Here is a 21,021-nt window from a genome sequence, read left to right as displayed (position 1 = left end):
GCTCTAGATTAACTAAGAATTGCTAAGGCATCCAGAGCATCTGCAGCTCTGAAATGGAGTTGCAGCCTCTTGCTCAATGAAAAGCAAACAACTTTTGCTGGTTATCTATCTGCTCCTTTTTAGTGGCAAAATGAAGGAGAGGGGAAGATCTGGGGTCAAGCAAAAAAGGGCTGTGTCCTCCACTCCCCACACCTCCCTCTTGAGGGGAAAAAAAATGTAGATCCCCCTAGTCTCCACCTGCCTGATTTCCTCAGGGAAAATCCATGGGATCTCCATGGCATTTCATGCCATCTACCTCTTCTCCCTGTCTACATATTGTAGCAACCATCTTCCCTGTGTGTGAGCGAGCTGCAGATCCCTTCCCATGAAGTGTCCTCCTGTTCCCCGTTTCCCCAGAAAGTCCTGTCTGTACTGCTGTGGGTTTGGTGGGTTTTTTTGGGATTTTTAAGTTTGTGAGATCATCTTTGAATTTAATATGAAGTTTTCTGTCTAATGAAACTGATCTCCTGAAATTCAGAGATGCTAGCGACCACTGAGGTCTGTAAGGTTATCAGCGGGATTATATGTATGCTCACATCTTACACAAAAACTCACAGGATTGAGATCTTGGTTATTTTTTTCATCCGTCAAGGGATTTTTAAAACTTGTTCTTAGCAAGATTATGATTTTAAACAATGTGATGAAGCAACCATGTAAACTAGCAGTGTTAGCAGCTGTGGATGAAAGCAAGATTACAAGGGTGAAACTTGTGACTGACCTTCTTCTGACCTCTCTGAGAATATAGCAGCAAGTGTGCTCTAACTAGAAATGTCCTCTGATGTAACCGCAATAAACCAGACTTTTTTTCTTTTTTCTTTTTTTTTCTTACTTTTTTTTTTTCTTTTCTTTTTCTTGTCAATACTTTCAGGATTAAAATATTGAGATATCAGTAGGATTTTGCTGCCGGGGGAAAGCAACAATATGGTAGTGACTCATTATTAATAGCAACGTACCTCTGAATTACTGGGGCCATTCAGTGGCAGGCTGGAGGAGAGTAACAGGATTTTGCTGTATTGCAGCATTCACATGTCTCTGCCAGACTTAATGCATAAGCAATTATAAATGAGAATTAGAGGGACTGATACTGTCCCATTAAAGATACACATGCTTATTTTAAAAACAATGACATATTATGCCCTGTCTTAAATAGGAGGAGTTGATTTACAGGGAAAACTTTTCACATGGCAGTGAAATACAACAGCTTCCTCTGGAGGATTTAATTTGTAGGGGATTTCAGAGATTTTTCTTCAAAAGCAGGCAAGAAAACAGCATGTCTTTCACTAGATAGTTTTGGTTGGATATTTCATTCATTTTTTATTGAGATTATAATAAAGCTGTAAAAGCCAGCCAGGCCAGAGAAGGAAGAGATCTCACAAACCTTACAGGTTCTTCCCAGCAGATCCTCCTGGCTCTCGCTTCCCTCCCAGAGGGATGTTGATTTCTCTCCAACAGGCGACACATCACTAGGCACATAAAAATGCAAAACACTCAGCTGTTCTTATCAAATTCGGTGCTGCTAGACAAATTGCATTGAAGGAGCAGCTTATGCCAAGAATGTAAATCCAGGCTGAGGAGCGGAGGAGGAAAAGCAGCATGTGTCAGTCAGATGCCTGAACCCTTTTCAATGTCCTCTGGCGTTTCTGCAGCAACACAGCAGGGCAGACACAGCTCATTTCTCCGTAAGAGATGGTGTCTTTCCAGTTCAAGGCTGATATCATTGAGGGCAGCATGCCTCCTCTAGCAGGCTTCTGCAGCGATCCGAGCATCCCCTTAGCAGTTCATCTGGTGCGGACAGGTCTGCTTCCAGGGAGCATTAAGTTTTTATTTTTGAAGCGTTCAGTTAAGGAAGCTGAAGGTTTCCTCCAAGGAAGAAACTGAGGTGCTTCTGAGGAATTACCTTAATGAATGGCAGCCGTGCTGGACCTTACTAATGGAAGCATCCACCTTCAATGTGAATCTTAAGCGGGTACAAAAGAGAGTTGCCCTTGTATATGATACTTTCCTTGCAGAAAATGAGGATCACATCTGTCATTTCCTTAGGAAAGCTCATGGTCTCTGTCTGTCACAAAGCAACACGCAAAATATAGGCTGACTACCTTTCAGCGCTTTGTAACAAAAACTAGTTGGCTGATATGAAGTGCCTTGATTCTTTTGTTCTTTCCTCAGAGGGGTACAGGACAGATGCGATGTGAAGCAGGCAAGACTGGTCATCCCTCATTTAAAATGTGTGAGACACTAGCCCATATATTTTGCCTTCCAAAAATAATTTATATATGTGGGCCTATGACTTGCCAGTGGTTAGGTGGGATATGTTTGTATTCTTAAAATGGCTTTTGCAAGGCGATGAGCCTGTAAAGAAAGGTTTGCGAGATATAACAAAAATAGGTTGTTCTGTTAAATGCCTGCTTCAGCCATTCCTGGAGAGCGATTTAAAACTGTTCCTTTGCTCCACTCGGCTAAGTGGTTTACAGGAAGGATTATTTTAGCCGTAACACGGAAATGCTGATCAGTGGTACAATTCAATAATCCAAGTGAGGATTTAGTTCAGCTGCACAATAGTTTTGTGTCAGGGAAGATCTCCAGTGAGGGTACAAATACAAGGCAAGTATTTGTACGAAGGCATTTTTGTAACCTTGGTGGCAAAACTGATGCTTGCCGTATCTTCACGGGGGCGATGGGTGGATAGAAATAGTGGCAGCATGTTTCTGCTGTGGAGAAATCCACAAAACAGAAGTGAAAACTGTATCTGAATTTGGTAGAAAACCCTAAAACTACTTCAGGTGCCCCAGCACATGCAGTCTCATGGCTTATGCGTAACAAAGGGAAACCATATGCTGTGTCTTGGAGGGGACCAGGGTTTTGAAAGCAGAGAGGGTAACGTAGGTGGCGTTGGCTTTTCACCTTCATCCTTGCAACCTCTCTGGGGTGCAGGGGAGAAGAGGGGAAAGCGGTCTTTGCCTGTAATTACTGTGGGTAGCATGTGCGAGGGGAGAGAAGGATAAGGAAACAAATCTATTCTGAACGGGGCGAGATGCGCAGGCGGCAACTCGGGAGGCTGCGTCACAAACCAGTTCCCTGGCACTGGCACACTGAAAAGCATATGTTCTCCATTACTTTGAAGGCATGGCTTGCTTTGGGGATTTGTGTGTTCCTGGTTACAAGAAATCCAATTAGTTATACTCTTTTTAGCTTTTTCTTGATCAGAACATTTTAATGGAAGAGTTGAAGAAGAAAAAGGAGCGATGGAGATTGTGTTGTGATTCAGAATAGGATGGTGCAGGAAGATGCAATGCCAATAGTGTTGGTCCCAGTTAGGTTTCTCCTAATGAGTGTACATGTGGGATCCAGGCTGCGCCTAACTGAGGGGAAACTGAGTTGTCTGGTGCTTCCAGTTAGGTCCTTGTAAAACAGAAATATGCAGGCACAGGACCTTTTATGATGGTTTAAGTCAGTTTGCCATTTGGCCAATATTTGGGGAATATTTTTAAATTAGGTAAGAATGCAAATAAGCTTTTGAAAGTACCTCCTGTCCTCCATCCCTGCTTAGGGGGAAACTGCAGTATGGAGACAACAGTCAAGTGATGATATCTGAAGCCAAAGATCTGCATTTGGCAAAACTGGCTTTTGGTGTATGTCAGTCATATTTAGGAAAAAAACATGACCAACTTCTTTTGTTAATAATGAAACTTTGATTTAGATAGACCAAATGAATAGGAGAGACAGAGTCCTGGTGAAGTTTTTCATGTGCCCATCTAGTCTTTTTGCCTAGCAGGGCAAGCCAGCCATTCCTCTGAGGAGTGGACAGGGGTCCCAGGATTTCAGGATTTTGCATTTTGTTTTTTTCATTGGCCTGGCTTAGAGTAGAAGAAGCCATGAGTATTTTAAAGAGGAAATGTGGGTACTTGGCAGGACTGCCATGCCACCCTCTAGCAGGCTGGCAGAGTGCTTTACCCTAGGCATAGTGGCTGTGTTGGACCTTATTTTTTTTTTTTCTTTAAACTCATTCTGCTTTAAGTATAACTTTGTTTGTTTGTTCCCGTCAAGACCAATTTAACTTCAATAACTTGGTAACAGTTTGAATACAGAAAGACTTTGTGAAGAGATCCACACCCTCACACGCAGTCCACACACGGCCTGACGAATATACACCCAGCTATTTTTTCATGAGCAGTAAACATTACAGCAGTCTTTCACAGAGAGTCTGACTTCTCAGTCCTGATGGTTCTTACGATACTATTTTAACTCAAGAAATGGTATACAATAAAAAGCTTTGTGGTCCTATAAAGAGACAGAAAAGCACAATTTTCAGAAAAATCAAACCACTTGTAATAGCTCATCTCATAGGAGATGCAGCCTTTGAAGCAGTGAGCTCTGTTTGCTTTGCCATGCCTCAAAGAGATAATGCAGGGCAAAATCGTACAAATCTAGAAATAGGGTTCAGATCACTTGTTTCTCCATTGTGTACCCTAAGCACAAAACTCCGCCTTGACTCCACGTCCCAAGAAATGGGTATATTAAGAGAAACTGTAGTGTTCAAAAAAGCATTTAAGTAGCAGTAGTTGGGACAGATACAGTACTGCGGAGGGCTACTGCCCGCCCACCTCTTTACTGTGTTTTCTGAGATTTTTCACCTCTGTAGATCATGGTGACAAGTTTAGCTCAGAAAACTGCAGTGCCAGTCTGGCAAAATTAAGATTCCCCCAAAGGTATTTGTGTTTTCAGAAACGAGTGGTTAACAGGAGAATAAACAGCCTCTCAGCCCACCTGTTGTCTTCAAAAAAAAAATTATTATTATCCTTCTAATTAGCACCAATTTAGCTTTTACAAATGCAAAGGAAACACAAAGCCTACCATGGCAGGAATGCCATCCAAAACCACCATACAGTTTGTTTTCCAATTTTGTCATTCCGCAGCTTGCACAAAGAGCAATTTTCTGTCTGGTGTCTAAGTAAAAGTAGAAGCCTTGTGTTCTGGACTCAGTTTTGTAAGTGACCCTTTGGTCCCACGGGGCATACACGTTTCTGTGACTCTCTTAGTTATGTACTCCTCCTCTTCATAGCTCCGCAGGATGCTTTTTCCTTTGCACTTAGTCCTTTGTGTATTCACTTGGCATTTTGTATTGCTAAGAGGCTCCCGTGGAAAGCATGCAGAGATTGGAGAGTGCACCTCACTGGCAAACCTCAAAGTGATGCTCGAGTGAGGTCAGTGAGGGACCTTTGCTGAAGCGCTCACTGCCTCCTGGCCCAGGTGCTGTTCGGGCTCTCAGCTGCAGCCAGTCTTCTCGGGAAAGTCACGGGACGGGTGTGATGGAGACAGGGATGCCTGCCTGCCTCGGACCTGGTGCGTAATGCGGCATGGAAATGGCTAATCTGATTTCCAGCCCCGCACTGGCTGCAGCCCGGGGGATTTTTTCTAAGCTTTTCAGAGTCAGCAGGACCAGAGGAGGAATAAAGGAGGATGTGCTCTGCCAATTCATGCACCCAAACCCAATACTGCTAACAATTCTTGGAGAGAGGGTGTTTGTTATGAAATAGTGGTATTTAAAAATGTATCTAGGAAACATTGTCAGACAGTTTTGTTTTGTTTTGGGTTTTTTTAGGATGGGAGAAAGAAACATGCTATGAATTTTTTAAAAATAGTTTCACTCCCAGGAGTATTTAAAGAGAAATGTAATAGTGTCATCTGAATCTGAATAGTGGTAGCAGTTTAACAGATCAGTTAACAAGGGCATAGAGGCTGTTTAGCAATTTATTAAAACAAACAAAATTCTTTTAAAACAATTACTCTTGATTGGTATTTCAGAGTTACCAGGCATGGGGTTAGAATTTGGCCAGTGTTGTGGGGTTTATGGGTAATTCTTTGATATCTTATTTTTATCTTTCTGTATATTTTTTAGATGGCTGTAGTAAAAAGATATCAACCCACCGCTTGCTAACTGTCATCCAAGATTACATTAGATCTGATTAAATTTGACATTGTCACGGCAGGGTCACACCACAAGTCATTCTGTGCCATGGTATGACAAGAAGAGTAATTTTATAGTGAGGGCGCTCGTTATGAACAGTGAGGAGAAATTTGAGAGGGGAACTGAGGATTGGAATAGACGATTTGGTGTAGAGATTGCAATTTCTATATGGTAAGAGTTGAGAGTCCCTCGGCCTGCTTGCTTGCTATCTCAGTTCCACTGTTGACACCCGTGAGGGCTGTAATGTGGTTTTGGATTTGCATTGGTGCCGCTGGATACATGATGCTTCTTTTTTTTCCCCCCCATTATCTTTATTTCCTTTTCCTTCTCCCTGCTGAACCCCCACTTGGCCCTCAGCTCCCAATGACTGGTTTAAGAGTAAATCCTCAACTTCCTGAATTTTAAAAGCCTTCCCTTTGTAATGAGCTCCAAACTAACCGGGATGGTTTTATGATAGTATGCCATTATATAACCAAAGGCCATAGTTTCTGTTTTTAAAGACTGTATATTTACACTGGTCCTGGCAAAAGCCTCTGGCCACTTAGACCAATGTCTCCCAGCTGACTGTGTAAACGCAAGCAATGACTGTATTTTGGGAGCCTTACTTTTATTAGGGCTCCTTCTGTATTTGTTGTTTTCTCCTGATGGTTCAGCTCTGATGACCAATTCATTGTGAGAACTTCTGCTTTTGTTAAAAAAGAAAATGCATTTGTGGTTTCAGAGAAAACTTACAGGTTTGACTGGGGTGCAATTTAAAAGCTCAGAAGCTTGTCAGTGAAGAGAGTCAAAGAAGCATCTCTCTTTGAAACCCAATTCAAGAATTTCCCCTTGGGAAATTTGGTGGGTCTAACTGTAAGCATAAATAAAACTGTAAACATAAACAGAAGAATAAGTCTTTGGGGGATCCCTATAAAACCAACTACAGTCTTTGCTCAGCTAAACCATTATAAACCCAGGTTCGTTCCATAGAAATTAGGACAGAGAGTAGTTTTCAGAGTGACAAAACCAAGGTGTCCCGGGGGTATGAGCTATACAGTTCTGTGGGGGCAGGGAAAAGCTGACTCAACGCCTTGGCGTTCAAACCGTACACAAAATAGCTCCATCTTATGTGTCCTCCTTGCTGGAGGGGGATCTGGGAGATGAATGCCATGCTCTTGCTCTGTTTGTTTTACAGTATTTACATGTCTGTCTTGTAAAGACATGCTTGTGTCTGGAGGGCTGGGCCAAGGCTGTCCTTCCAAGGAGTACACAAACCTGAGGATGTCTCTCTTCAAAGTAGCAACGCCACTAATCAGATGTGGTGGTGGCAGATACAGCCTTTCCAAGGGAGTTAGTTACGAGGCATAAAACTTGGGCACTACCGCTGATGGCAGTGACGTGCCGCAAGATGTGGCCATTCCTCACAGACCTCCTGGCTTTTCAAGGTTTCTGACAGCTTAGCAGTCAGTTTGTAGTCGTTTCTGCTACTGCTCTCTGCTACATTGCAGGTTGTTATTGCAGTTTAAAAGCTAGGAAAAGGCATCAAAGAGTCTCCTTGACTTGGAAAACAGTAATGTTTCCCTATTTTCCCAGAAGATATGATATCTTTGCTTTTGAATGATTTTTACTGTGTTTCCTGTAAAGTTGTGTGTGATGGTATGTCAAATTGAATTTAGGAGAAAAAAACCACCCTTTTCCTCCACCCCCTCATTAGAGAAAATCATCTGCACAGTTTGATGACCTATTTTCACTTATTCAGGAACTTGTGAGAAATCCTGCCTTGCCCAAGTACTCAGAAAGGCTCTGAAAAAGGTCTAGGTTTTGAGATCATAGCTTTCTTTGTGTAAAGTCCTACTTAGTTTGTGGATTAGTCACCCAAGTAACCTAATCCACATGCTGAAGTTCTCATATAATTGAGAAACACTAAGTAGAAGAGCTGATTTTTTTTTTCCTTTAACTGCCCTTAACTTCTCACCTTGCATATTTATTTTATTAAATGCAACACCCAGTGTAGTGATTTAACCCTTTTATGAATGTTTTTTTTTTTAAAATGTACACATGCTTTTAAACCTGATGGTGCCAACCACTACTACCCTCACGTGTATTTGATTTTGAATGATGGTAGTTGGGAGTTTCTGCATGTAGTGGACAGCATTAGAACTTTGTCAGCAATGCTTTTCCAGTTGAGACCTTCTATGAGAGATACGGTGCAACAGGCCTGGGAAAATTTGCATCACGTGTAATGACATCCCTAAGAATTTTTATTCCAGTAGTATTAAAAGGCAGTTTATTCTGAACAAGGAAATATTTCAAAACATGGTCAGAAGTCCTCTACAGCTCCTAATGTATTTGGAAGTCCAAAATTTCTCATATTATGGTTTTAAATCTGTTAGTCTAAGGACTAGAGCTGATTGATAGTTGCCCTGCACATGTAAACATAAGACTAAGGCGACCTGGATTTTAAATATTTGGTTTTTCCTCAATCAAGAATAACAGAGTTGATTGGATACCATCCAGAGGAGCTGCTGGGCCGTTCAGCATACGAGTTCTACCATGCCTTGGACTCTGAGAGTATGACCAAGAGTCACCAAAACTGTAAGTCGCATTCTTCTTTTTCTTCGTAGCTTGCACATAAAGCACAGCTTGTGGGTACCTCAATAAGTAGTTGAAAATACAAATATACCTTGTCTGCAGATATTCTCTGAGAACAGTATTTATGCTTTGCAAGAAAGCTTACAGATTACCGTGCTTGTCTAGCTAAAACCTGCTGCTGATCCTTATGGAAGGTCTGATTTTTGTCGTAATTAAAACTAAACTTGGATGGTAGGGAGGAGAAGCACCGTCTCTCTAAGGGATTAATACAAGAATCAGCTGAAAATTTGAAAAGCTGAGTTAGGCAGTACTAGCCTGGTGAGAAGTGAGTTTAGTGGTGGTATCATCCTTCTGGAGTGCCATTGGGCTCAGCAGGAAGAGCAACTGTAAAGCATAATAGGAAGAGCTTATTGCAGTGATTTTTCAATGATGTCTGTCTTCTGCTACTAAATAACAACTATCTTCCCCACCCAAAACAGATGTGCAAGGAGACTTTCTAAAAGGGATATTCATTATACAAATAATATATACTGCCAGGAACAGCTTTGTCTTGTTTTTCTTATGCCTATGTGAACTGCCAGTTTTAGTTGTTTTTAATGTAAAGTACCTGAACTATTCCGTGAGCAGAGATCAGATCCAAGATCTGCTCACTCTCTTCAGCAGTCCACACAGTTAGCTCTCTCTCATGTAAGGTGTCTTAACATTATTGGGTTTAAATCTTTGGTGTCTGTCCTTAGAGTTGGTGCTATGGCTGAAGACAGCATGGTGTGCCAACCTACAAATGACATTTCCCACCCTTGGCTGTTACAGCCACTGAAGTAGTGTTATGGGAGAGTTCTCAGCAATGCATCACTAAAATGTTTGCTGCTGCTCGTTTTATAAAAACAAAGCAAAGCTCCTAGACTGGAGTTCACAAGCTAACCCCCCCCCACCCGCCACCACCACCACCTTGTAGTTACTATGATCAAAGTCTCTGTCCTCAGGAAAAAGCCCATGACTTAGATCATGTCTGTAGGGAATTGCCCACCAAATAGACTTACAGAAAATATTTCTGTACTTCCCAGAGAAAAGGAGCAGCAAAGAATAACTGTCTGACCTTAAGGGGAAAAGGGAATATGCGTTAGCTCTAATGGCAAGGACTCAGGACAGCTTTGAGTTGAAATGTTATTTGAAAGAATGTTTGGCAGTGATTAAAGCTGTGTGCTATAAAACAGTGTTGGTATGAATCATCCTGTTTCCAGAGCTGCTTAAAAAAAAATAAAAAAAAAAAAATCACACTGTACTTGCAGAGTTGTCTGGGAATGTATTTGTTAAAATTGTTTCTTAGGTAATGTGTTCTTCCTTTTAACATGTGATATTCATAGATAGGATGTCCATACCCTATGCTGGGCTATGGAGAGTCATCCTGTGAAATCAGTGGGTATGCTGCACTGTTGCTTTTGAATCATTGTGCTGCATTTCTAAGAATGGGACAACACCAGGGAGGGAATGAAATGAGAACTGGCAGTCTGGTAGCAGGAGAGCGAGCGAGCAAGCCCTTGTTAGTTATCCCTGTCTAGTTAATTAAATGAGACCACTGAGTTGGGACTTGCTCATATAAAGATTTCTGGAGAGTTTCTAGTACGCATCTTGACCACACATTGATGGAGGTTGCTCTTCACTAGCAATTCAACTCACCTCGTGTACTGCAGAGTTCATGTCTAGATGCCATTTAGCCTACTGAAAAGGGCCATGTCCTACAAACTTTTGCTGTTGAGCATGAGGACTGATTGAGAAGCAGAGTGAACGTAAGGGAAAGTCTAGAGGGATGAGTTATACCAGCAAAAGTGCTCAAGGCACTGTGCTCTGTACAGGTTACAAATATTTAGGATCAAGCTGTTCCATCGTGTTTATGATAGCACTGGATCAGCATGGATGATCTTTACTGTTGGAAGCACAGGACCAAAGTCTGTGCTGTGATAAATGCTGTTGCCCACAACAGAACCATCAGTTTATATCACCAGCAAATTTGACCCCATTAGTTTTTCTAAGATAAATATTTCCCATGTCTTCTGGGACAGTCAGGCTCCTTATCAACTCAGAGAACAACCACAAAGGCAAAGTGACAGCAAGCTGTGACTTGAAAAAACACACATAAGCCCTCCAAATAGGAAATCCCTAGGTTTCCTAATGTGTGCCATTGAGATGTTGTCTAATGCACAGGGTAACCAAGCGGGTGTATACCTTATACACAACTTATTAGTTCTTCCTAGCACGTAGCTATGCAGAACTTAGTAGTTCTTCCTGGCCATGTTCATTTATACATGGAAATAGCCACCTCAAAATTAATGTTCAGCACACTTGTATTTATTAAACAATATTTTTTATTAGAAATACACTATGTATAGAGTATATATTCATGCAACAATACAGTCATCAATTCTGACAGTGCCAACCATTTAGGATTGTAAAGCCGCATAGGAAATAGAGGAAGGAGACTGAAGTTTGAAGAGAGAGGGAGGAAAAGCCTCAAATTAGTTTCTTGGATAGAAGCAGAAGTCCTTCCCTTTCCTTCCTTCTAATTTAGTGATAAATCATGCTCATTGTAGTTTTACTGTATTGCAGTTGGTTGCTTTTTTTCTTGAGGTGAAATAACAACCTCACATTCAAGCAAGCCACAATAGTGTTTGTGTTCTTGGCTGGAAGTATAGTTGCATATAGAGTATGAAAGTCTTAATTAGTCACCATCAAATGGAAGATTAGAATGTGTTTGGCAGTATTTAGCATACCCAGTTTTTCACGTGTTATGCAAGCAAGATTAAAAATCTGTCTTGTTACATAAATGTACACAAAAGATTGACTGCAGAGCTCTGTTTTCCAATTCAGCGATTAATAATCTATAATCACTTCCATTTAGAGTCTAGTCTTGTTGCTGTGAAAGCCAATGAGAATTTTGTTGTTGCCTTTACTGGAGAGCTGAATGTCACCATCTGGGACCTGCCACTTGGTAGTACGTAGCAGAAGTTCGATAAGCCTTCCGAGTGAATCATAGTTCTCAAGTGTCTCTCGGCAATTAGAAAACAAATTTTATGTTCAGTTAAATTCATCTCTGCCTTCCCCCTTTCTCCACCCAAAGATAAGGAATATAACTGGAGCCTATTTCACTGAGATGTTACTAGTTCCGTAAAGATATGGGTGATGTATACTTAAATAAAAAAAAAAAAAAGAGAAGCTCACTCTGAAGGCAAAACCTTAAATGTAGCAGTGATAACAGAGTCAGTAGTTACGAGTGTATTAGTAATTTATGAGATTACCCCACGGAGGGATTCTGCTGTACCTTATTATATCAGAACATGACATGTTTTGAATAATAATAATAAAAAAGATTAAAGCAGTAAAAAGCTTCTTTGTAATGTAACAGGCGCCTACACTGTGACTCTTATTGACGAGCTGATGATTAGGAAGCAGTGTAATTATGTTTCACAAGCAGAGCAGAACAGTCCAGTCACTAAAACACTTTGAAATGAAAGCCTTTTGATTTTGTTCCACCAGAAGTATTTAATCAATAAAAGTAATGTTCTACTTTGTCTAAATAAATTAAATGAAGGATGATTAAGTACTCCTAGGAAGAAAACAAACAAACTTCAGAGACAGAAGGATAAACACAGCAACAATTATCTGCAAAACAGTTGTTGCATTTCACAGGCCTGGATTTGTACATTTGTACGGTGGCGACGTAGGAGAGACTGGCAATAAATAGCTTCTGTTAACGGCCACATTCACAAGGGATTTTTCTGTACAAAGACTGCAGAATCGTTTCCAGCCTTACTGAGTCAAATTGCCTTATTTTTAGGGCATTAGTTTGATGGCATACTGTCTTCAGGCGTAGAAGCTGTTGAAAAGGAAAGATTGCCAATGTGGTCAAAGGTTTAGTTGAGCCAGCTCCCACTTTTGCTATCCTTAGTGTGACTACTGCACAAGTTATAAATATTTAGGATCAAACCATTCCATAGTGTTTATGATAGCACAGGATCAGCACGGATGATCTTTACCGTACTGCTTACAAATACAATCTTTTATTAGTACACGTACTGCTTGCATACTCCAGCCCTACTTTTATTGCCATTGATCAACAATATTTTTCCTCTACTGACAACTGTGAATTGCATGACAATATTCATAGCTTTTAGGAAAGGATTTACAACAGACAGGAAGGACATCATAAAATTTTACATCTCAGAAGTCCAAAGCTCCATATTGGAAACTCATTCTCTTCCAATATTAAGAAATATTGGAGGGGGGGAGGGTTTCACCCTTCAAACATCTAGATGAAGCTTTAAACCTAAGTTGTACTACTGTCAGTTTATTGCTTGAGAAACTCAGGCCAGCTCAAAAAAAACCCCAAACCATTTTGAGTTAAATAAACGTGGATTTGTCACATGGGTCTTGGTTACTTCTAGGCTGCTAATTTCAAGCTATTGCAGAGAAACAACACAGGTCAAGCAGACAGAGTAATACAGTAGTTCAGCTTTTTTCTTTTTTTTTTTTTTTCTCCTAGGCAAAACAGTCCAATTTACTGTTCTTAATTTTGATACTTTTTTAAGGGTGATACTACTTCTTCAGCCTCTTAAGACCAATGCTGTGCTAGTGCCACCTTCGCTTTATTTGTGGTGTTGAGGTATAAAAAAATAGATAGGTATAGATTTAAACCATGAGATTTTGAGTATAGCTTTTAAATCATCTGACCTAAATAAATTCATTTTTCTACAGATCAACTTGGAATCCTAAATTGAGACACTTCTAGAACAGGGATTTTCAAGAAACATGCAGTCAGCAGGCATTATTTTGTGGGGCATCTTACATTAAACACGCAAAAATGTCCCACACTCTGATCTGATACTCAGACCATCTAAAGAACTGAAATGCCAGGTATCCTGAGACCTCAAATTAAGAGCCCATTTTATATTTCAAATGGCCAACTTGTCCCAAAGTTAACCATCCTTGCTAACAAATGTCTTAGTGTAGTTTTGCATAATGAAAACTCAGAAGCGGGTTTATTTAAAACAAGTGTTACATACTTTGTGTGCCTGTCCTGCTGCATTATTTATATCTCTCTGCCCCCTTTTCTCAGTGTGTACAAAAGGTCAAGTAGTGACGGGCCAGTACCGTATGCTTGCCAAGCATGGCGGATACGTATGGCTGGAAACTCAAGGAACGGTGATTTACAATACGCGCAACCTACAGCCTCAGTGTATCGTCTGCGTCAACTATGTGCTGAGGTAAGTAAGTTGTACGGGACATATATGGATTCATGTGCTGGAAGAAATGCAATAATCAGAGGAACTTTTGAAGGGTCTATTTAGTCAGTGGTGTTATTCTGAAATCAGTTTAGTCATGTTTGTTCAGTCTTGTTTACTGCTGTTAGACATCGATGAAAAATGTGGCATGCCCGTTCCCATATGCGCTGTTGAAATACACCACAGCCTTTCTCTTCTGCAGAGTGGCTGCTCCGCTGATACAACAGAGTATAAAGCCTGCACTGAAGATTTTGTTGTGTAACATAACTGCTAATATGTTTTGTTTTTCTAATGCTGTGACAGAGATAAAATTAAGCAGTAATTGTGTCTTATGTTGCTAGGAGAAGCAGTTTTCTGCCGCAAAAATCAGGGCGAATCAGGAGTTTAGCCTCTGTCTGGCAAAACTCAAGTATTTTTGGTCCTAGATGCGGCTGAAATAGGAAATACTTATTTGAGTGATAGTCTGGGTCATTTATAGCCTCGACTACATCCCTTTAAAAAGCAGAGCAACAAAGCCCCGAGTATTCCCACAGAAGTCCTGACCACACTCTCTGCGTCATCCGAGATGGTGGTGCTCAGCAACGCTGGAACTGTGCCTCGCCTGTCGAGAGCCTGGCATGCAACCGAGAGAGGCCAAAACGCTTGTACGAGCCCTAGCTTTAGAGAATTTGTACTGCCTACATTACCCACATCTTTTTTTTTTTAGAGTGCAAAATACCTAAAACCTGTTTTCTTGTTAGTGAAATTGAGAAGAATGATGTTGTGTTCTCCATGGACCAAACGGAATCGCTCTTCAAGCCTCACCTGCTGACGATGAGCACCGCCTATGAGAACAGCATCCCTGTCACGGAGAAGAGCGACTTCTTGTTTACTAAGTTCAAGGAGGAACCAGAGGAACTTGCTCAGCTGGCACCAACACCTGGCGATGCCATTATTTCCCTGGATTTTGGTTAGTATTTGTATAAATAATTTTTGTGCAACAAAGAACCACATATGAGCCTACATTTAGAAACTTAACTGACACGGTCTGTTTGCTGTGTGTACAAATCAGGAGTAATGGCTATAAGAGCCCACGTGCTCACACCAGTGGAAAATTTCTGTGAATGAGAGCAGAATCAGGCTTTCTTGCTGACTAAACAACATGCATTAAGTCTATGCCAACTTATTGTCATGGCAACTAGGAGCAGTGTTTACTTTCAATGAATAGCTGCAATTATATCATAACACCGCACAACCTAAAAGCATCCATTAATATTGTTAAAACTCCATGCAGGGACACAGAAGTTTGAGGAAGCCCCTGCCTTCACCAGCGCTGTTTTGACACCAAACAAAGCATGGCCAGTGGAAGTGAAAAGCCGTGCTGCTCAAGGTGAAACACTGACAATACCATCCTTTACAATGCCTCAGATTGCACCTGGCAGCAGTACTCCAAGTGCAAGCAGCAACAGTAGCTGTTCCACGGTAAGAAGAGCTTTAAAAAAAATGCATGTTATGTTTTGTATGTCAGTCCCATCAATATATGTAGATGATGTTTTCATGTTAGCGGTCCCACCTCATTGTGTATTAACAAGACCCAGTGTACCTATATCCCTCCTGTACGGTGTATATCTTAAGCATCAATAGCAAAAACATCAAATGGGAACTACATCCAGCTTTACATTGCAGTCCTCATTTTCTCCCAGCTGTCCCTCAGTAATTATGATAACCTATAAAAGAACTAGTAGAAGAAAGTGCTACCACCTTTCATGGAGTTAGCCTTAAATAAAAAGCCAATGTAAAACGGTGTGGTCACTACATCGCCCCAGACCCATACGGCCTCTTTCTGTTTGTTAACTAGAAGCGATAGTCTCTAGTGCAGAAACTTTACCCAGCTCAAGCTTTTGAGAGCAGCTCCATGGAGTTCCTCACTGTAAGAATGAATGTGCTTTCAGGGCATTGCCCCCAAGAGCTGGAGCCACTCTTAGCCAGCCTTTACTAGAGGGTGTCCAATTTTAATAAAGACACTGAGGTAGTGCTAAGTGTCTCCCTTCTTGACACAAGTATTTAATAGTGTACGTCTCATGTTGCTAGTCTGAGTTGCCAAAAAAACATTTAAACTGAGATGACAACTAGGTTCCTGTATTGGGTGCCTTTGTTAATCAGAATAGGTCTCAAACTTTGTAGTGACAAGTCATCTTGTGTTGGAGAAAAGCATATGATCGAAGCAGACAGTTTTGGCTTCTGAGGACACTATATATACAGCCTGGTATCATAGGAAAGATTTGTTACTGAATAGCACAGTATAAACTGCATGATGCTAAGCCAATACTGTCGTCGTCTTGCTGCTTATAGCAAATTCTTATTTCTGTGCAGCCAAGCAGCCCAGGAGATTATTACAGTTCTGTGGATGAAGATCTTAAGATTGAAGTGATTGAAAAACTCTTTGCCATGGACACAGAATCAAAAAGTCAGTGCAACTCCCAGGTAAGGAACTAATATCTCTTCCAAAAGCCATGAAAATCAGTCCCTACTAGTAGGTAGTACAGATGCATGCTGTATGTGCAGATAGACTAACATGCATGTAAAGCTGTGTTTGCACACCTATACCAAAACTTTGATGCACGACACTGACAAAAATATACACTTTCAAAAGCTGGGGCGTAAATTTCTATCCCTAACTCTCTGAAGCAAGTGCCTTAGGGTGTCACTGTGGTGGCACTGCTAAGAAGCAGCAGAGAGCTTTCAGAATGTGGAAGCTTCTGTAGACTGGATGAGGAATATAAGGCGGCAGCATTTATTTTTTTTTTAAATCTGGCCTAATGAGTAGCAAGTAAACATCCTTTCTAGAACACAATATAAACAAACTAATTCTTGAAAAACCTCAAAGTGAGAAAGGAATGCCCCTCATAGCACATGCCTCCTTCAACTACAAAATTAAAACTGTCATTTTGGATATATTCCTCTTGTCCTACCTCTTGGAGGACTTCAGAGAGATGTGACAATTACTTGCACATAAAGTAACAAAGTATCAGTCTGTCTCCTGCATTCTAATCAGGGTGTAAGTGTGGAAATTCCCCCTATAAATAACTCTCTCAATCCTCCACTATTATAACATTACATCAAGTGAATAAATGGTGTAGGCGTGATTCAGCCCACCTAACGTTTGGTACTTAATTGAAATGCCTTTATTAAGAGGTTCTATTTCTTAATAGTTAGGAGAAAGGAAAAGGCATTGCTGGCATCTCAGACCTTGCACTCATCTCCTATGAATCGTATGGAAAGTTAGGGGTGAGTTGGGCCCAAATGAGGTGTCTCAGTTTGCCAGTGCAATTTGAGGACTCTTAACAAGATACAGGTAGGCTGCAGTCCATAACCTGAAGAAATTTCATCTAAGTTTGGACATAGAAAGAGCAGTGAAAGCAACAGAAAGAGTGGACAGATAGGAGGAAAATCTGGATCAGGATCAAACTCAGTGCAAGACTTGACATGAGCAAACTTCAGTTTTGTCAGGCTCAGCATATGCTTGCACAGGTGTGTTCCACCACATCAGCAGGTTTGTCTGGTGGGAAAAGTGAGTGTTAGAAAAGTGCCCCTGTCATGAGCTGACTGGTGGGCCAACGTTCATTTCCCTCTCTGTTCAGCTCTGGTCAAACGCCAAGAGAAATGAATTTAAATATGACTAGTTTTCCAAGGAAAAAAATATTACAGATTTAAGTGCAATAGTGTCCTTCCAACTACATTTTTTAAAACTCTCACATTTTTAGATGCATTTTTTTTTCATGTAGCTGGATTATGAGAAAGCTGTGTTTTTCTATCTTAGCATGAAAAAGCCTGAGGTTGAACTACATGCCACATGTTCTAGAGTCGTGGCAGACAAGTTATTCAAAGCTTAGTGAAACACAAGATCTAGTTCAGATCACAGTGATGTTGCAGGCTGCATGCAAGCTGCTTTCACAAATACCGCTTATCTATCTGGAAGGTTTTTTTTTTTTTCTTAGTTCAGTTGGTTGTCTTACTTTGATGATGATGATATGATGAACGTATACGCTAGTCATAGAAATGAGACACCTTTAAATAGGAGCTGGCCGGTTTCATGGAGGTAGATTTGGTACACAGTCATTTTTTAGCTTCACATCTACTAGTATTTCATATCACGCTAACTGCCACAACTATTATTGACTTTTAGTTTCTTTATCAACTTTATTTTTGTGCAGACTGACTTCAATGAACTGGACCTTGAAACCTTGGCTCCTTACATTCCTATGGATGGAGAAGATTTCCAGCTTAGCCCAATCTGCCAAGAAGAATGTCCTCTCTCTGAAAGTGCACAAAATACCCAGCAGAGTCTAAGTAGCATGAGTACCATCTTCCAACCCCTTGCTTCTGCTTCACAGAATCAGTTCCTCCCAGAGAAGTATTACCCACAGCTATCAAATAAAAACATTAACCCTGGTCACGGGTCCCTGTCATCGGTGTTCTTCAACAATGCCAGCAGGTCATCACTGCCGCCATACCATGACCAAGCCAGCACTCCCCTGTCTTCGATGGGAGGAAGACCAAACACCCAGTGGCCGCCTGATCCCCCATTAGAATATGTTCCTGCTAAATGGAGACTCATGGATAAATACTCAGGATCCCTGTCAAGTTCCCCTTCAGGTCCACCAGTACATTCTCCCATCATGCCCATATATAAAAAAAGGTAGGAGTTTTTGGGGTATAACTGTATTTTACTCAGAAAATATTTTGGGGGATGGAGGAGGTCATAATACTGAAAAATTCTTTTTCCTCAATTCAGCTGGAATAGTTGTTTTGATAGGCATCGGACTGCACTTTTGGGGAAATTAGTGTGGCGTTCTCCCAGCAGTAGTCAGACTAGGGGAAGCAGAAGTGGGCTAACTTTTTCCTGCCTATAAGGATGGATTTCGTGCTGGTCGGGTAAAGATTACCCAAGTAATTTTGCAAAGCCTGCTTGGCTTTATGCAGTTATAAAACAACTCTGAAAAGGCTTACTGGTCCAGCAGTAAGCTGGGAACCCAAGCATACTTTCTTATTTTGCACGTACTTTTTGCACAACAGAAAATAGGGGAGAGGGAGGAGTTACAGTACATTTATTGTTGGCATATGTAAATATTACAATTAAGATTTGAAATTACAGGGTTTTTTTCTACAGCCCTTCTTTGCAATGGTCATTTTAAAACATGAAGCTGTGCAGTTTGCTTTGTGGGATTTCTTCTTGTTGGTAGAAATACCAGTGTCTGAATAGACATCTGGAAAGAGAGGATTTGTCCCCAAAAGGCAACCTGTTTGTTCATGTTTAGTATGCAAAGCAAGGGGACAGGTGTGGCTCTCAAAATCCTATCTTTAAAAATCACATGACTTTTCCACAGCATTTTTATGTCTTGTCTGGAGATTCCTGGAGGCTGTTTATGCTAGACTTTCATTAGTCTTTGATCCCAAAAGTCAAAAGTTTCCAAAGCTTAAGGGACGACTAACAAAAGGAAGTAAAAACACTTGAGGGCTGTCCACTGTCATGTGTCAAAGACGCCTTAAATGAAAGAAGAATCCATGTAAATGAACAAGATGGTTTAGATTTGCCTCCCTGCTCACTCACCCAGAGATCTTTTCTCCACAGGCCCCTGGATGCTTTTGGGCAACGAGGCATAGATATAAACCCGGCAAGAATTGCTCTGTCTAACAGTTTGAAACTGAAGCGACAACTGGATTATGAAGAACAAGTGTTGCAACAGCTGAGCGGGGTAATCATAAGAAATGCATCCCCTTCACAACTTTGAACTCTCCATGGTCATTGGTGTAATTATTTGTTATGCTTTTCTTCACATTCTAGGGAGATCCATCTGTCATTAACCCATCTCACCTAATGTGGAAGAGAATGAAATTTCTCAAAGGGGAAAACAGTTCCTTGGTTACAGAAAAGAAGTCTCTCAGCACAAGCGTTCTTACTGGTAAGACAAAAGAAAGTGGTTTTGCAATGTTAAGTATTGAAACACAATTTTAAGACAGGTTGAATAGAAACAAAAACTCTTTCAAAAGGAAATGCAAATAAGCTCTGTAACTATTACACTAAGCTTAAATTAAAGATGAGGTTGTATCACTAAGAGCTGAACAATTTAAGGTACATTTGATAACTACCAGGTAGATGGTTTCATGTATGTTCACACCGTTGCTTTGGTGGTAACAGAGATCAGCTTAATGGAGATGGGTTTATCTCGTGCTGATCCAATGTGTGGACATCTCTGAGGCAGAACTGATACTTTCTCTCTACAACATTGTGTTTCCTTACACAACCATATCTTGGGTGCAATACTACCTTTAGGGTTAGCGCTGCTTCTGGACTTCCTTTGTGACAAAAAGTAGGTATGCCTACGCTGCATGACCATCACGCCAAGGATTAATTTGCTTTGAATTAGTATTATCTACTATAATGATTACACTGGCTTAATTTAACTTTTTTTTTTCCCCCTACTATGTAAATCAGATGAATTTGTCTGTAACAACTCGAGAGGTCTAAGCCAGCCAATGAATCAACTGCAGCAACAGCAGCAGCAACAGCCAACCACCTGTGGCAGTCCTGGTGAGAATTTGAAAGCAGGAGCATTTCCCCCTCCGTTTTACAGTTCCCATTATCAGGACTATACTGTCCAGCCAGCTCATAAAGCATCAGGTAAGAGCTGTCAAATACAGAAATTGGAAAGTGTTGGTGTTTAGTTCCAGTACCAATTCCATGAAAGAAAAACACTTAAAAAAATGGAGGAGGATGATAAACCAAGAACCAAATACGTATTGCTTCACAGAATGAAAAACTAGTTCTGTTGTTTAGTGTGAAACTTTAGTATTTATATGTGTAATATATGAGGAAAATCCATCTTTGCCCTTCATGTCAATTAAACTTAATACATTTTTACCTTGGAGGTCCAGTCATCCTCCATCCATACTCTTGTCTTGTGATGGCATTGATTAAATTATACTAAACAATTTCACTGCACCGTTGATATGGGAGGTTGGTAGATTACAGTCTTAACACATGCCTTCTAAAAGTTAAAATAAGTAATTAAAGGGGACATATATATATATATATGTCCCTTTTAATATATAAGGGGAGTGGGTGTCAATTTAGAAACTGTGTTGTTTACTACAGCTTTCCTCATCTGCACCAATATAATTTTTCTCAGA

General features: G+C 40.7%; 1 protein-coding gene and 1 long non-coding RNA gene across 22 annotated transcripts in view; one reads left to right on the top strand and one right to left on the bottom strand.

The window, feature by feature from the left end:
• The window catches only part of LOC142601077 (uncharacterized), a 102,860-nt gene that overhangs the window by 39,909 nt on the left and 41,930 nt on the right, over window positions 1-21,021 (bottom strand). For 2 of the 20 annotated variants that reach the window (XR_012834674.1, XR_012834662.1), the window contains exon 3: window positions 9,701-12,446. The exons of 16 other annotated variants lie outside the window; for them this stretch is intronic. This is a non-coding gene — a long non-coding RNA (uncharacterized LOC142601077). Of the gene's footprint in view, window positions 1-1,417; window positions 1,503-6,609; window positions 6,687-9,700; window positions 12,447-21,021 lie in introns of those variants that run through there. 2 more of the 20 variants (XR_012834659.1, XR_012834657.1) reach the window with 2 other exon arrangements.
• The window catches only part of EPAS1 (endothelial PAS domain protein 1), a 79,571-nt gene that overhangs the window by 56,002 nt on the left and 2,548 nt on the right, over window positions 1-21,021 (top strand). For both annotated transcript variants that reach the window (XM_075749066.1, XM_075749067.1), the window contains exons 7-15: window positions 8,472-8,578; window positions 13,686-13,833; window positions 14,592-14,800; window positions 15,125-15,312; window positions 16,204-16,314; window positions 18,045-18,529; window positions 19,463-19,586; window positions 19,676-19,793; window positions 20,327-20,512. In XM_075749066.1, the coding sequence (XP_075605181.1) occupies window positions 8,472-8,578; window positions 13,686-13,833; window positions 14,592-14,800; window positions 15,125-15,312; window positions 16,204-16,314; window positions 18,045-18,529; window positions 19,463-19,586; window positions 19,676-19,793; window positions 20,327-20,512 (1,676 nt within the window). The remainder of the gene's footprint in view (window positions 1-8,471; window positions 8,579-13,685; window positions 13,834-14,591; window positions 14,801-15,124; window positions 15,313-16,203; window positions 16,315-18,044; window positions 18,530-19,462; window positions 19,587-19,675; window positions 19,794-20,326; window positions 20,513-21,021) is intronic.

This window comes from Balearica regulorum, chromosome 3 (assembly GCF_011004875.1).
Source record: "Balearica regulorum gibbericeps isolate bBalReg1 chromosome 3, bBalReg1.pri, whole genome shotgun sequence".
Classification (NCBI taxonomy): Eukaryota; Metazoa; Chordata; class Aves; order Gruiformes; family Gruidae; genus Balearica; species Balearica regulorum.
The sequence above is the reverse complement of the archived record's forward strand: the minus strand, read 5'-3'. Positions and strand labels throughout refer to the sequence as shown.